The sequence below is a fragment of the Bufo gargarizans genome, chromosome 2 (assembly GCF_014858855.1).
Source record: "Bufo gargarizans isolate SCDJY-AF-19 chromosome 2, ASM1485885v1, whole genome shotgun sequence".
NCBI lineage: Eukaryota > Metazoa > Chordata > Amphibia > Anura > Bufonidae > Bufo > Bufo gargarizans.
In genome coordinates this window covers 604,823,966-604,840,089 of record NC_058081.1, presented here as the reverse complement: position 1 = coordinate 604,840,089, position 16,124 = coordinate 604,823,966, and the positions used below count along the sequence as shown (strand labels likewise).

The window sequence follows — 16,124 nt, the reverse complement described above, 5'->3', positions numbered from 1 at the left end:
GTCACACATCTGGTATCGCCGTACTCAGGAGAAGTTGGGGAATGTGTTTTGGGGTGTCATTTTACATATACCCATGCTGGGTGAGAGAAATATCTTGGCAAAAGACAACTTTTCCCATTTTTTTATACAAAGTTGGCATTTGACCAAGATATTTTTCTCACCCAGCATGGGTATATGTAAAATGACACCCCGAAACACATTCCCCAACTTCTCCTGAGTACGGCGATACCAGATGTGTGACACTTTTTTGCAGCCTAGATGCGCAAAGGGGCCCAAATTTCTTTTAGGAGGGCATTTGTAGACATTTGGATCCCAGACTTCTTCTCACGCTTTAGGGCCCCTAAAAAGCCAGGGCAGTATAAATACCCCACATGTGACCCCACTTTGGAAAGAAGACACCCCAAGGTATCCAATGAGGGGCCTGGCAAGTTCATAGAATTTTTTATTTTTTTGCATAAGTTAGCGGAAATTGATTATTTTTTTTTTTTCTCACAAAGTCTCACTTTCCGCTAACTTAGGACAAAAATTTAAATCTTTCATGGACTCAATATGCCCCTCAGCAAATACCTTGGGGTGTCTTCTTTCCAAAAGGGGTTCAGTTGTGGGGTGTTTGTACTGCCCTGGCATTTGAGGGTCTCCGCAATCATTACATGTATGGCCAGCATTAGGAGTTTCTGCTATTCTCCTTATATTGAGCATACAGGTAATGAGATTTTTTTTTTCCGTTCAGCCTCTGGGCTGAAAGAAAAAAATGAACGGCACAGATTTCTTCATTCGCATCGATCAATGTGGATGAAAAAATCTCTGCCAAAAAAAAAAAATGGAGGGGAAAGGCGTCTGCCAGGACATAGGAGCTCCGCCCTACATCCATACCCACTTAGCTCGTATGCCCTGGCAAACCAGATTTCTCCATTCACATCAATCGATGTGGATGAATAAATCATTGCCGGGATTTTTTTATTTATATATATATATATATATATATATATATACAAAGTGCTTGCCAAAGCATAGGAACGCCGCCTCCTCCTCAGCTCGTATGCCTCGGCAAACGTATCTGTCACTGCAGAGGAGAAAATCCCGTCTTGCAGCGCCGCATACACCGACTTGCGTGTAATCTGACAGCAGCGCAATGCTTCTGTCAGAATGCACATCGGTGCTGCAGCTGGTCGATCGGTTGGTCCACCTGGAAGGTAAAAAAAAAAAAAAAACAGGCCACAACGCAATAATTTTATTAACTTTGGAACAGAACATGTAACTTTAACTTTTGGAACTAAACATTAACCTGTTTGCTTACCTGTTTTTTTTTTTTTGTTTTTTTTTTTTTACCTTTTATAGAACAAACCTCTCCTTCCCCATGGGACAATGTGCAAAGCGCAAATCGCCCAAAGATGTGGCGAAGTGCGTTATGCACTTTGTCCCATGTGAAAGGAGACGTTTGCAGCAGCAGTGAGTGAATGGGCCCTAATAGCCCTGTGTGCCTATCCTGGTGAGATGATCCCTATGCTAATAGTGTACCTGTGAGTGGTACTTCCGGAAACACTCTCCAAAGCATAGGGCAGGGTGGTCCGGACAGTCAGGACAGAAATAGCGGGTGTCACGCCTTATTCCACTCCTGCTACAGACACAACATCTTTTTCGGGGTGACGGTTGGGTTGAGGTACCAGGAACGACATTGGGGAAATGTCGCTCGTGTAGACGGCTAACTACACTGGTGGTTGGGGCCACGGAACCTCCTGGATACAGGAGGTTCTCGATGATCTCTTCCTGAAATTTGAGGAAGGATCCAGTTCTCCCAGCCTTACTGTAGAGAACAAAACTATTGTACAGAGCCAATTGAATTAAATATACAGACACCTTCTTATACCAGCGTCTGGTGCGTCGGGAAACTAAATACGGAGACAACATCTGGTCATTGAAGTCGACCCCTCCCATGTGGAGGTTATAGTCGTGGACTGAGAGGGGCTTTTCAATGACACGGGTTGCTCGCTCAATTTGTATTGTCGTGTCTGCGTGAATGGAGGAGAGCATGTAAACGTCACGCTTGTCTCTCCATTTCACCGCGAGCAGTTCTTCGTTACACAGTGCGGCCCTCTGCCCCCTTGCAAGACGGGTGGTAACGAGCCGTTGGGGGAAGCCCGCGCGACTAGTTCGCGCGGTACCACAGGCGCCAATCCGTTCTAGAAACAAATGCCTAAAGAGGGCCACACTTGTGTAAAAATTGTCCACATAAAGATGGTACCCCTTGCCGAATAAGGGTGACACCAAGTCCCAAACTGTCTTCCCACTGCTCCCCAGGTAGTCAGGGCAACCGACCGGCTCCAGGGTCTGATCTTTTCCCTCATAGACCCGAAATTTGTGGGTATAGCCTGTGGCCCTTTCACAGAGCTTATACAATTTGACCCCATACCGGGCGCGCTTGCTTGGGATGTATTGTTTGAAGCCAAGGCGCCCGGTAAAATGTATCAGGGACTCGTCTATGCAGATGTTTTGCTCTGGGGTATAAATATCTGCAAATTTCTGGTTGAAATGGTCTATGAGGGGCCGAATTTTGTGGAGCCGGTCAAAAGCAGGGTGGCCCCTGGGACGGGAGGCGGTGTTTTTCGGGGTGACGGTTGGGTTGAGGTACCAGGAACGACATTGGGGAAATGTCGCTCGTGTAGACGGCTAACTACACTGGTGGTTGGGGCCACGGAACCTCCTGGATACAGGAGGTTCTCGATGATCTCTTCCTGAAATTTGAGGAAGGATCCAGTTCTCCCAGCCTTACTGTAGAGAACAAAACTATTGTACACAGCCAATTGAATTAAATATACAGACACCTTCTTATACCAGCGTCTGGTGCGTCGGGAAACTAAATACGGAGACAACATCTGGTCATTGAAGTCGACCCCTCCCATGTGGAGGTTATAGTCGTGGACTGAGAGGGGCTTTTCAATGACACGGGTTGCTCGCTCAATTTGTATTGTCGTGTCTGCGTGAATGGAGGAGAGCATGTAAACGTCACGCTTGTCTCTCCATTTCACCGCGAGCAGTTCTTCGTTACACAGTGCGGCCCTCTGCCCCCTTGCAAGACGGGTGGTAACGAGCCGTTGGGGGAAGCCCGCGCGACTAGTTCGCGCGGTACCACAGGCGCCAATCCGTTCTAGAAACAAATGCCTAAAGAGGGCCACACTTGTGTAAAAATTGTCCACATAAAGATGGTACCCCTTGCCGAATAAGGGTGACACCAAGTCCCAAACTGTCTTCCCACTGCTCCCCAGGTAGTCAGGGCAACCGACCGGCTCCAGGGTCTGATCTTTTCCCTCATAGACCCGAAATTTGTGGGTATAGCCTGTGGCCCTTTCACAGAGCTTATACAATTTGACCCCATACCGGGCGCGCTTGCTTGGGATGTATTGTTTGAAGCCAAGGCGCCCGGTAAAATGTATCAGGGACTCGTCTATGCAGATGTTTTGCTCTGGGGTATAAATATCTGCAAATTTCTGGTTGAAATGGTCTATGAGGGGCCGAATTTTGTGGAGCCGGTCAAAAGCAGGGTGGCCCCTGGGACGGGAGGCGGTGTTGTCACTAAAGTGCAGGAACCGCAGGATGGCCTCAAAACGTGCCCTGGACATGGCAGCAGAGAACATGGGCATGTGATGAATCGGGTTCGTGGACCAATATGACCGCAATTCATGCTTTTTTGTCAGGCCCATGTTGAGGAGGAGGCCCAGAAAAGTTTTAAGTTCGGAAACTTGGACTGGTTTCCACCGGAAAGGCTGGGCATAAAAGCTTCCCGGGTTAGCGGTGATAAATTGTGTGGCATACCTGTTTGTTTCGGCCACAACTATGTCTAAAAGCTCCGCAGTCAAGAACAGCTCAAAAAATCCCAGGGCCGAACCGATCTGAGCCGTCTCAACCCGAACTCCAGACTGGGCAGTGAAAGGGAAAACTACAGGTGCGGCTGAAGTTGGGGACTGCCAATCAGGGTTTGCCAGCACCTCTGGGATTCTAGGGGCTCTACGGGCACGTCTTTGCGGTGGCTGCGACGGGGTCACTACTGCACGTGCCACCGTACCAGCTTCAACTGCCCTTCTGGTGCTCGCTTCTTCACCAGGTTGTACGGCAGTGCTGGTACTAGGTCCAGGGAGGGCTGGGCTGCTGGTGTATGCCTCACCACGTAATCCGACAGCACCAGCCCCACTCTGCTGCTCTTGAAGCGGATCCTGCGCAACCTGCGGTCTAGCGACACGGGGCCGGGTACGCCTGGTGGTATCAGGGACCTCAGCCTCCTCGTCCGAACTTTGGGTCAGAGAGCCACTGCTTTCTACAGGTTCGTATTCTGACCCGCTGGATTCATCAGATGAGGGTTCCCACTCCTCATCCGACTGGGTCAGAAGCCTGTAGGCCTCTTCAGAGGAATACCCCCTGTTAGACATGTGGGCAACTAAATTTAGGGGTATTCCCTGAGACTACCCAAGAAAAAAAAAGCAAGCCTGTCTTACAAAGGGGAGGCTAGCGAAGTACCGGAGGCCGCTGCGGTTGATAAAAAATATCAAAACTGATTTTTTTATCGCCGCAGTGCGTGTAAAGTGAATGTGCAGTGATCAAAAAAATTTTTTTTTTTTGTCACTGCGGTGGGGCGGGTGTGGGCGAACGCACGTGTGGGCGACCGATCAGGCCTGATCGGGCAAACACTGCGTTTTGGGTGGAGGGCAAACTAAAGTGACACTAGTACTATTATAGATCTGACCGTGATCAGTTTTGATCACTTCCAGATACTATAAAAGTACAAATGCTGATTAGCGATACGCTAATCAGCGAATAACGGACTGCGGTGCGGTGGGCTGGGCGCTAACTGATCGCTAACTACCTAACCAAGGGACCTAAACTATACCTAAAACCTAACGGTCAATAACAGTGAAAAAAAAAAGTGACAGTTTGCACTGATCACTTTTTTCTTTTCACTTGTGATTGACAGGGGTGATCAAAGGGGTGATCAAAGGGTTAATTGGGGTTCAGGGGGGTGATCAGGGGCTATAGTGTAGTGTTTGGTGTACTCACTGTGAAGCCTGCTCCTCTGCTGGATCCAACCGACGAAAAGAACCAGCAGAGGAGCAGGCAGTCATATAACAGATCATATTTACTAATATGATCTGCTATATGGCTCTGTGATTGGCTTTTTTAAAAATCAGCAACCTGCCAGCCACGATCATTGGCTGGCAGGTTGCTGACGAAATGGTCCTGAACGAAATGCCGGCGCGAACTGCGCACGCGCGGGCGCATACTCGCGTCATCTCGCGTCTCGCGAGATGACGCGTATATGCGTGACTGTGCGCAGCGCTGCCACCTCCGGAACGCACATGTGCGTTAGGCGGTCCGGAGGTGGTTAAAAAAAAGTCGCAATGATAAATCTGGTGTGAAACTCATTAACATAGCTAACCAGACCCACTTTTCCACCCATATTACAAACCTGGAGTGAGTGGTGTAAAAATGCAAAAAGTTGCAACATTTTGCGCAAGTGAGTGTAAAAAGTTGCAAATCTTGGCGCTAATGCTTACATTTTACATAAGTGGTTGCAAAAAAGTCACAAAAGCCCTATTTTGCGACTTTTTGACATCAGAATTCTGGTGTGAAGGTATGCTGAATCAGGGCCTATATCTCTACTTATTGTTGGCTCTGGGTGAAGGATTCTGTAGCCCTTTTAAGATGCACTGCAGCCTACCAGGATACCATCCTTGGCATGGGATTTCCATTTGGTATATTTTTCTTTGGGAACATATACAAGTGCCTTAGTTCCAAATATTCTTATGTGGTGTAGGTTGAGCTTCTTGCTGTTCCATTGTTCATGTGGTGTTTTCTCAGTAGTTTTACGTGGTAGTCTATTTTGAATATAGCAAGCTGTCATGGTTGCTTCAGCCCAATATGTTGGTAGATCTGCAGCATACTTCTTCCGTATGGTACCGTAGTCTGGAATACGATTCCATTTCTCTTTAAGATGGTTTGTGTCTTCTCACTTGTGTATTCAGTTCCATTGTCTGAACGTAGAATCTTTGGCATTTTCCCAAACTTGTGACTTACTTCTGAGAGAGATTCTTCAAGTTTCTCAAACGTCATTTTTTATGTGAAGCAAATAAACAACTGTATACCTTGAATAATCATCAATAAGGCCTCATGCACACAACAGTGTTTTTTCACTGTCAGTGATTTGGCTTCAGTGGTCCGTGTCCGATTTTGCTTCAGTTGTGTTTCCTTGTGTCTTCCTTTTTTTTTTGTCTGGCAGGGGAAAAAAAAGGAAGGTTAATGAAAAGTGTAATTTTATTGCACCAAGGTCTTGTAGAACAAAAATGGACACGGATGACATACCAGTTGTGCATGCGTTTTTTTTTGACAGACCCATTGACTTGAATGGGTTCGTCCTCCACTGACAAGAATAGGACAGGTTATATTTTTTTGACGGACTGGAATCAAGGATCACAGACGCAGAGAAAAAACGGAGGACTATCAGTTTTTTCACAGCTCCATAGAAATTAATGGGACCTTTGCTAAACTGTGAAAAATGACGGAACGGACGCAAATGCACACAACGGTCATGTGCATGAGGCCTAAAAGTGAAAAAATGTCTCTTCTTGCCAGGGAGGGGAGTACTCATTGGATCACAAACATCTGTGTGTATTAACCCCTTCAACCCCAGGCCTGTTTTCACCTTCCTGCCCAGGCCATTTTTTGCAAATCAGACATGTGTCACTTTATGTGGTGGTAACTTTAAAACGCTTTTACTTATACAGGCCATTCTGAGACAGTTTTCTCGTCACATATTGTACTTCATGACAGTGGTAAAATTGAGTAAAAAAATAATAATTTTTATTTATAAAAAAATTCCAAATTTACCCAAAGTTTGGAGAAATTAGCAAATTTCCACATTTCTATTTCTCTAATTTTTGAATAGATAGTAATACCTCAAAAATAGTTATTAGTTTACATTCCACATATGTCTACTTCATGTTTTGATCATTTTGAAAATTAAATTTTAATTTTTGGGGATGTTAGATGGCTTAGAAGTTTGGAAGCAAATCTTGAAATTTTTTGGAAAATTTCCAAAACCCATTTTTTAAGGACTAGTTCAGTTCTGAAGTCATTTTGTGATGCTTACATAATAGAAACCACCCAAAAAACTCTCAAGGTATTCAAAACTGATTTTACAAACTTTGCCCCCCTGATGCACCCCTACAGTAGAAACTCAAAAAAGTGACCACATTTTGGAAACTACGAGATAAGCTGCCAGTTTTATTGGTACTATTTTGGGGTACATATGATTTTTAATTGCTCTATATTACAGTTTTTGTGAGGCAAGATAACCAAAAAAATTTATGTTTTGGCACCGTTTTAATTTTTTTATTTTTACAGTGTTTACCTTCGGGATTAGGTAATGTGACTTTTCTTTAGAGCAGATTGTTATGCACGTGGCAGTACCTAATATGTCTACTTTTTCTTATTTATTTAAGTTTTACACAATAATAGGATTTCTGTTCACCTGAGTGGTTAGGTAATGTGATATTTTTATAGAGCTGGTTGTTACGGATGTGGCGATACCTAATATGTATACTTTTTTTTAAAAAATTCACTTTAGCACAATAATAGCAGTTTTGAAGCAAAAAATAATCATATTTTAGTGTCTCCATAGTCTGAGAGCCATAGCTTTTTTATTTTTTGACTGATTCTCTTAGGTAGGGTCTCATTTTCTGCGGGATGAGGTCACGGTCTTATTGGTACTGTTTTGGGGGCATACGCCTTTTTGATCACTTGCTGCTGCAATTTTTGTGATGTAATGTGACAAAAATGGCTTTTTTTCTTTTTTACACATTTTTTTTTTTACTGTGTTTACCTGAGGGGTTAGGTCATGTGATATTTTTATAGAGCTGGTTGTTACGGACGTAGCGATACCTAATATGTATTTTTTTTAATGTATTTTACTTTAGCACAATAATAGCATTTTCGAAACAAAAAAAAAAATGATGTTTTATTGTCTCCATGTTCTGAGAGCTATAGTTTTTTTTATTTTTTGGGCGATTGTCTTAGGTAGTGGCTCATTTTTTGCAGCATGAGGTGACGGTTTTATTGATATCATTTTGTGGGACATACACCTTTTTGATCGCTTGTTGTTGCACTTTTTGTGATGTAAGGTGACAAAAATTGATTTTTTTTTACAGTTTTTTTTTTTTATGGTGTATATCTGACAGGGTGGATCATGTGATATATTTATAGAGCCCGTCATTACGGACGTGACAACACCTAATATGTGCGGGTTTTGTTTGTTTTTTCTGTATTTTATTATAAAATAAGGGGAAAGGGACTTTTTTTCTTTTTTACTTTATTAATTTTATTACTTTTATTAAGTTTTTTAAAACACTTTTTTTTAAACTTTTTTTTCTTCACTTTATTTATGATGTTCACTTTTGGGGGTCTGATCCCCTCTGCATTGTATTGCATTGCATTGCCTGTTGACACTGAGTCATACACTAAGGCCTCTTTCACACGGCCCTTGCGGAAACATGTGTGGGTGCGTTGCGGGAACATTGTCATGCGTTTTGCACTCGCGTGAGAAAAATCGTGCATGTTTGGTACCCAAACCTGAACTTTTTCACAGAAGTTCAGGCTTGGGATCGGTATTCTGTAGATTGTATTATTTTCCATTATAACATGGTTATAAGGGAAAATAATAGCATTCTGAATACAGAATGCATAGTTAAATAGCGCTGGAGGGGTTAAATTTAAAATAAAAAAAAATTAACTCACTTTAGTCCACTTGCTCGCGTAGCTGGCATCTCCTTCTGTCTTCATCTTAGCTTTGTGTAGCAACAAGGACCTTTGGTGACGTCACAGTCATCACATGATCCATCACCATGGTAAAAGATCATGTGATGGATCATGTGATGACTGTGACGTCACCAAAGGTCCTTGTTACTGCACACAGCTAAGATGAAGACAGAAGGAGATGCCGGGCTGCGTGAGCAAGTGGACTAAGGTGAGTTAAATTATTTTTAATTTTTTTTTAACTCCTCTAGCGCTATTTAACTATGCATTCTGTATTTAGAATGCTATTATTTTCCCTTATAACCATGTTATAAGGGAAAATAATAATGATCAGGTCTCCATCCTGATCGTCTCCTAGCAACCGTGCGTGAAAATCGCACCTCATCCGCACTTGCTTGCGGATGCTTGCGATTTTCACTCAACCCCATTCATTTCTATGGGGCCTGCGTTACGTGAAAAACGCAGAATATAGAGTATGCTGTGATTTTCACTGGATCTTCTCGGCTCCCGTAGAAGGCAGTTCCCGATGCCGTGCAAGGCATTGGGAAGCCTCTGCATGGCATCGGGCTGCCTTGTGTCGCATCGGATCTTCGCCACAGCAGCGCAGGGACTCGATGCTCTCCCTCACCCGACACAAACCTCTTCTATGTCGCGGTCAGCGCAGACCGCGGCATAGAAGGGGTTAATCCGCCGGCATCGGCTTTAACAGCAATGCCGGCGGATACAGCACCCTCCGGTGCCCGCGCGATCACTATGACGTACTATTACGTAAAATTGCGGAAACGCAGTGGTTCCCATGACGTAGTAGTACGTCATAGGTCGGGAAGGGGTTAAGTCAAGCGGCTGCTCTGATCAAGTGGCACTATTTTTAGGAAATGTTTTTCTGGACATTTTCCCTTTAAGGCAGCTTGTGCATTTAATCATCATATAGCATTGGTCTATATCAGGGGTGGGGAACCTTTTTTGCTGTCAAGGGCAATTTGGATATTTGTAACATTATTCGCGGGCCATACAAAAACTTAAAAATTGACTTAGGCTACTTTCACACTGGCGTTTTTAATTCAGTTTGTGAGATTCATTTCAGAGATCTCACAAACGGTTCAAAACGGATCAGTTCAGCCCCAATGCATTCTGAATGGAGAAGGATCCGTTCAGAATGCATTAGTTTGGCTCCATTCCGCTCTGGATGTGGACACCAAAATGCTGCTTGCAGAGTGATGCAGAGCCAAACGGATCCGTCCTGACTTACAATATAAGTCAATTGGGACAGATCAGTTTTCACTGACACAATATGGTGCAATTGAAAACGGATCCGTCCCACATTGACTTTCAATGTAAGTCAGGACAGATCCGTTTAAAATAAAAATAATAATGCAAAGGGATCCGTTCTGAACGGATACAAGCTTTTGCATTATAGGTGCGGATCCGTCTGTGCAGATACCAGACGGATCCGCACCTAACGCAGGTGTGAAAGTAGCCTTAGGGTAAGTTTCATAAATTGCTGTTGAATTAATAATCTAGAGTGCTGTATTTTTGCAGCACAAAATGGTGCCTGCACTATATATATGTCATACAGTACAGGTGTAATTTTGACCAAACATAGCAGTCTAATTTGTAAGTTCAAAATGTTATGTATTTAGTTCTTTATTTCGTATCAATGGCAGCCAAGTTAATCTCAGGGGAGTCCAGAGAGGGGTTCACCCAGCTTTCACTATCCCTGCCTCTTCCTTCGCAGCTGTCCCTGCCTTTGTCCCTTTCTCAGCATCAGATCAGCCCTCCCATCAGACTTCCCTGCCTACCTCAGCCTCAGATCAAACTTCCATCAGACCTCCCAGCTCAGATCAGACCCCCCTAGCCTCAGATCAGCCTATAATCAGACCCTCCCCAGCCTAAGATCAGACCCCCATCAGACCCTCCCCAGCCTCAGATCAGACTCTGATAAGACCCTCCCCAGCCTCAGATCAGACCTCCATTAGACCCCCTAGCCTTAGATCAGACCCCCATCAGACCCTCCCCAGCCTTAGATCAGACCCCCCAGCCCTTAGATCAGGCCCCCATCAGACCCTCCCCAGCCTCAGATCAGACCCCCCTAGCCTCAGATCAGCCTATAATCAGACCCTCCCCAGCCTCAGATCAGACCTCCATTAGACCCCCTATCCTTAGATCAGACCCCCATCAGACCCTCCCCAGCCTTAGATCAGACCCTCAGCCCTTAGATCAGACCCCCATCAGACCCTCCCCAGCCTCAGATCAGACCCCCCCCAACCTCAGATCAGACTCCCCAGCCTCAGATCAGATCTTTATCAGACCCTCCCCAGCCTTAGATCAGACCCCCAGCTCTCAGATCAAACCCCCATTAGACCCTCCCTATCCTCAGATCAGAGCCCCAGCCTCAGATCAGACCCCTATCAGAACCTTCCTACCCTCCATTAGCCTCAGATCAGCCACTACCAGACCCCCCTAATACAATTTTATTAGACTACATAGACATACAGACATTTTAAAAATGGTATACAATGAACACTGTGCTGGTAAAAATAAAACCAGGCACCATCCACCACAGTCCACAAATAAGGGCACGGCATGTATAGTCCAAGGCAAGATAGAGTGCAATACAATGTTAAATAAAGAAGCAACAATGATAGATACATGATAATATAGCATCAAATGACATAAAATGATACCTGAAAAGGATAAAGTACAAAAGTATAGAACTCGGACTATATAGGTGGGCCTGAGTCAGTAGAAAGACTCCCCACTCGTATCGCCGGGAAAATCCAGCTTCCTCAGTGGTAAACGTCTGTATGTAACAGTATCCTACAATATACTTATGTAATTGATCATAACTGATAATTGAGTATAATCATCTGTGAAAGAAAGAAAGACAGACTGTGGTGTGCTCATGGCGTCCCAGGCTGTGCGCCGCACCTGCTCAAGATGGCCGCGAAAAGTGTCATAAAATATGTGACTACAAAAAGAAAATACACGTTTCCGAAACGGAAACTTCAGCTGCCTCCTGAGTTGTGATATGATGAATGCTGTAGCAGAATGGACACTCCCCTTGAGCTGCCAGCTTGCTATGGATCTAGCAGACCAATGAATAGGTAGATCTCTGGATCCATGTGAGGTACTGGGCTGGTTCTAGCTTTGTTACAAAGAGGGTGTCATGTACTATATGATGTCTGATTTTCACTTTTTTACATCAGTCACAGGATAACCCCTTTTAATAACGCTGCATATAAGTGTTTCTATGGAAAATTCATTTAAGATCCATATTTCATGCATTCTCCATCCTGTAACACAGTGATTATAACATGGCTTATTCTCTCACACAGGAAGAAGTTCTTTGTACATCGTCCTGTCCATCGGGGGGATATTTCTGCTTGTTACATTGGTCACCGTCTGCGCTTGTTGGAAGCCATCCAGGAAGTATGGTGACAAACATTTGTTTAACCTAATAGCTCTTTTAAATGGGGCGATAATTGGGTACAAACGTTCATACGAATGTTGGTTCACTCATTCATTGCCCCTGTGCAAACTCTGAATTTTTGGGTGATCGCCTATTTTATGCAGAATTAAAAATGGTTGTTTCTCGGCAGCACATTAGGCTACTTTCACACTAGCGTTCGGGCGGATCCGTTCTGAACGGATCCGCTCATAATAATGCAGACGGAGGCTCCGTTCAGAACGGATCCGTCTGCATTATTTTTAGCATATAACAGCTAAGTGTGAAAATAGCCTCGTACGGATCCGTCCAGACTTTCAATGTAAAGTCAATGGGGGACGGATCCGCTTGAAGATTGAGCCACATTGTGGCATCTTCAAACGGATCCGTCCCCATTGACTTACATTGTAAGTCTGGACGGATCCGCACGGATCCGCACGCCTCCGCACGGCCAGGCGGACACCCGAACGCTGCAAGCAGCGTTCAGCTGTCCGCCTGTCCGTGCGGAGGCGAGCGGAGCGGAGGCTGAACGCCGCCAGACTGATGCAGTCTGAGCGGATCCGCTCCATTCAGACTGCATCAGGGCTGGACGGCTGCGTTCGGGTCCGCTCGTGAGCTCCTTCAAACGGAGCTCACGAGCGGACACCCGAACGCTAGTGTGAAAGGAGCCTTATGATGAAAATGAAAGATGGAAACTGTATGAGGATAAACATCGTATTGTCAGTCGTTGGCCCCCATACTAGTGAAAGTAGCTGCATATAAATGCAGGTAACCAACGCCAATCAGCATACTGTTATAGTCGATGCCCACATAAAGGACCCTAGGAACCCCACCTTTTATAGATTACGGAGGTTCTTTATCACTACCTAAACAGGAGCAGAATAATAGAGCTTTGTGTCTAAAGCTACAACCATTACATGACATAAAATAGCGCAGTTCACCTATAGGGGGTATTATTTAGAATGGAAAAAATGTTGATCCACTTCTACGAGTATGGTAAAGGCTAATAAAACCTTCTGCATCTTATGTGTTGTTCCCCTTGCATGGCTGGTTGTCTCTGCTCTGTGTAGATGGGATATGTATGGCCTATGGATATTCTGCAGATGCAAAGCATGCTACCTACAGAAAGACTAAAAAATATCATAAATTAAAAAACACCAAGGGGGAAGGATGGTGATTTATAATTACATGGGTGTCCTGACATGCCACCCCGGGGTTATATCTGTGAGGTCATGCCTGGGGCGGACACAGCACGGTGGTTCAGTGGTTAGCTGTGATGCCTTGCAGTGCTAGGGTCCTAGGTTTGGATCCAACCAAGGACAACATCTGCATGGAGTTCGCATGTTCTCCCCATGCACACCATCCAGCTATTTGGATGGTCAATTGTATGAAAGATCCATTTTCTGCCGTGTTAAACAGGAAGTGGTTAAACCAGGGACCCAATTTATGTCTGACCTGCACTGGTGGGGGATCAAAAAGATAGGTATTTTATTTTTAGATCATTTGGTAGGTCATCAGTATCTGATTGGTGCTGTGAGCACCGCGGCCTTCTCCATACTTACAAAGCACAGCTTCATACTTTGTGTAGCGGCTGTGCTTGATATCGTGCTCAGTCCCATTCACTGCAATGGAGGTGAGATGCTCCTAGGCTACATGACCGATGAACATGTCGTCACTGGCCTAGGAAAAACTGTGAGAGGGCCGCGACACTCACAGGAGCGCCAGTGCCTTCCCAAGCAGCTGATTGGTGGGGTTTCCAGTTGTCGGACCCTCACTGATGACCTATTCAGAGGAGAGGTCATCAATATTAAAATCTAAGAAAACCCCTTTTAAGGAGCAAATAGGGACAGAAGAACATGGGTCAAAAAGAAGTATTATCCCTCCAAAACAGGGGCACTTAAGAGGCATGCTTCTGTTTGCATGGGTTTCCTCCCACACACCAAAGACCTACTGGTAGGGAATATAGAAATTTAAATTGTGAGCTCTTCTGTGGACAGCAAGTAATGATAATGTCTGTAAAGCGCTAGAGAATATGTTGGTGCTATACAGTCCCTGACAAAAGTCTTGTCTCTTGTGTACAATTTGACCGGAAGTGCCGCTAAAATATATTTCTAATCTAAAGATTTTGTTACAAGAAATCGGTCATTTTAATCCCAAAAGCTTTTGTAATAATGTTTCAGTGCAAAACGAAACTGACAAAAAGTATTCTAATATTCACAGCTTGGTAAAGGCCATTGAGTCAATTTTTGCCAAGACATACGTGTTGTCGCCTTGTCATATGAGCTTCACCTGTGGCTAATAATGGATCAGTAGGTCTCAGGTGTGTATAAAAAGAACCCCAGTATACTAGACCTTCACATCAACTGCAACTAGACCTCTGCAAACATGCCTAAGATTCACCCGGAGACTAAAGTGTTGATTATCAAGAGGCCGAAGACCAGATCCACTGCTGATGTGGAAGACACCTTCAATGTGTTTCAGTGTCAAGTTCAGAGGATAAAAAAAAAAAGATTTGAAGAGACTGGAGACGTTTTGGACAAGGCCAGGTCAGGCCCATTCCGCAAGACAACTGCTCGAGAGGACCGTTTGTTGGCTCGAAAATCCAAGGCCACCCCATTTTCCACTGCAGCAGAGCTCCACGAGACCTGGTCACCTGAAGTCCCTGCAGTGGTGTAGCGTGGGTTGCCAGTACCCGGGGCAAGCGATGTATTGCGCCCCCCCCCCCCCTCCCAACCTGTGGACACGCCCCTTTTACAGATAATGTAGCAGTCCTATATAACACCACAGATAACATGGTGGTACAGATGATGTAGTAGATGGGTATAAGGCCCCAGAATTCAGAACACGCACAGTGTGAGCTGAAGTCTGGGGCCAGGATGCAGCAGGGTGGGCCAAATTCTCAATCCACCCCCTGAACCCTACCATGAAACAAATATGTGTTTGGACATTACATACATCACTACAAAATATACAGTATAATACAGCACCACATACCTCATCCATCCAGTGACGTCTCCTGTGATGTAGACTTTCCTTAACGTCTTTATTCGGAGATAAGACCGCCATGACACCTTCTTTCAGCTGCGCCTCTACAGTTTCACAGAAATCATTTTTAGATTCCTCACTTTACTATCATCCTCCCCTCCTTGTACCTCAACACTGTTATCCTGCTGCCCCCCAATACTGTGGTAGAGCCAGACAGATAGGAGGACCAGAGTTGATGCACACTCATATATACTAATATTACAGAGGGGCCATTATATATTATAATAATACATAGGGGGCTATTATATATTATAATAATACAGAGGCGGCCATTATATATTATAATAATACATAGGGGGCTATTATATATTATAATAATACATAGGGGGCTATTGATGTTATGCAATATGACATTGTACCTGTATTGCTTTTCACTGATATGCAATGTGACATTGTACCTGTATTACTTTTTCATTGACAAAAATTTATAAAATTGTAAAAAAAATAATAATACATAGGGGGCTATTATATATACTAATAATACAGAGGCGGCCATTATATATTCTAATCCGTGTGGAGGGGGCATAGAGGAGGCAAAACTACTGTGTAGGGATGAGCGAATTTGTTATAAAATTAGTTTGTGCTTCGTTTGGTGGTAGAAGCAGAGTTGCATTATGGATTCCATTACCACAGACCATAACGCAATTCTATGACGTAGAATGCATAACGGAATGCCTTTAGAGACATTCCGTTATTCCTTCCATCATAATAGAAGTCTATGGGCTGCATAACGGATCTGTCCCATTTCCGTTATGCAGGAGAGGACTCCCCTGCATAACGGAAACGGGACAGATCCGTTATGCAGTCCATAGACTTTTATTATGACGGAAGGAATAAC

General features: G+C 44.4%; 1 protein-coding gene across 1 annotated transcript in view; it reads left to right on the top strand.

Annotated features, from left to right (window-relative positions):
- The window catches only part of HEPACAM (hepatic and glial cell adhesion molecule), a 49,075-nt gene that overhangs the window by 23,624 nt on the left and 9,327 nt on the right, over positions 1-16,124 (top strand). The window contains exon 4 of the mRNA XM_044278300.1: positions 12,132-12,225. Within this exon, the coding sequence (XP_044134235.1) occupies positions 12,132-12,225 (94 nt within the window). The remainder of the gene's footprint in view (positions 1-12,131; positions 12,226-16,124) is intronic.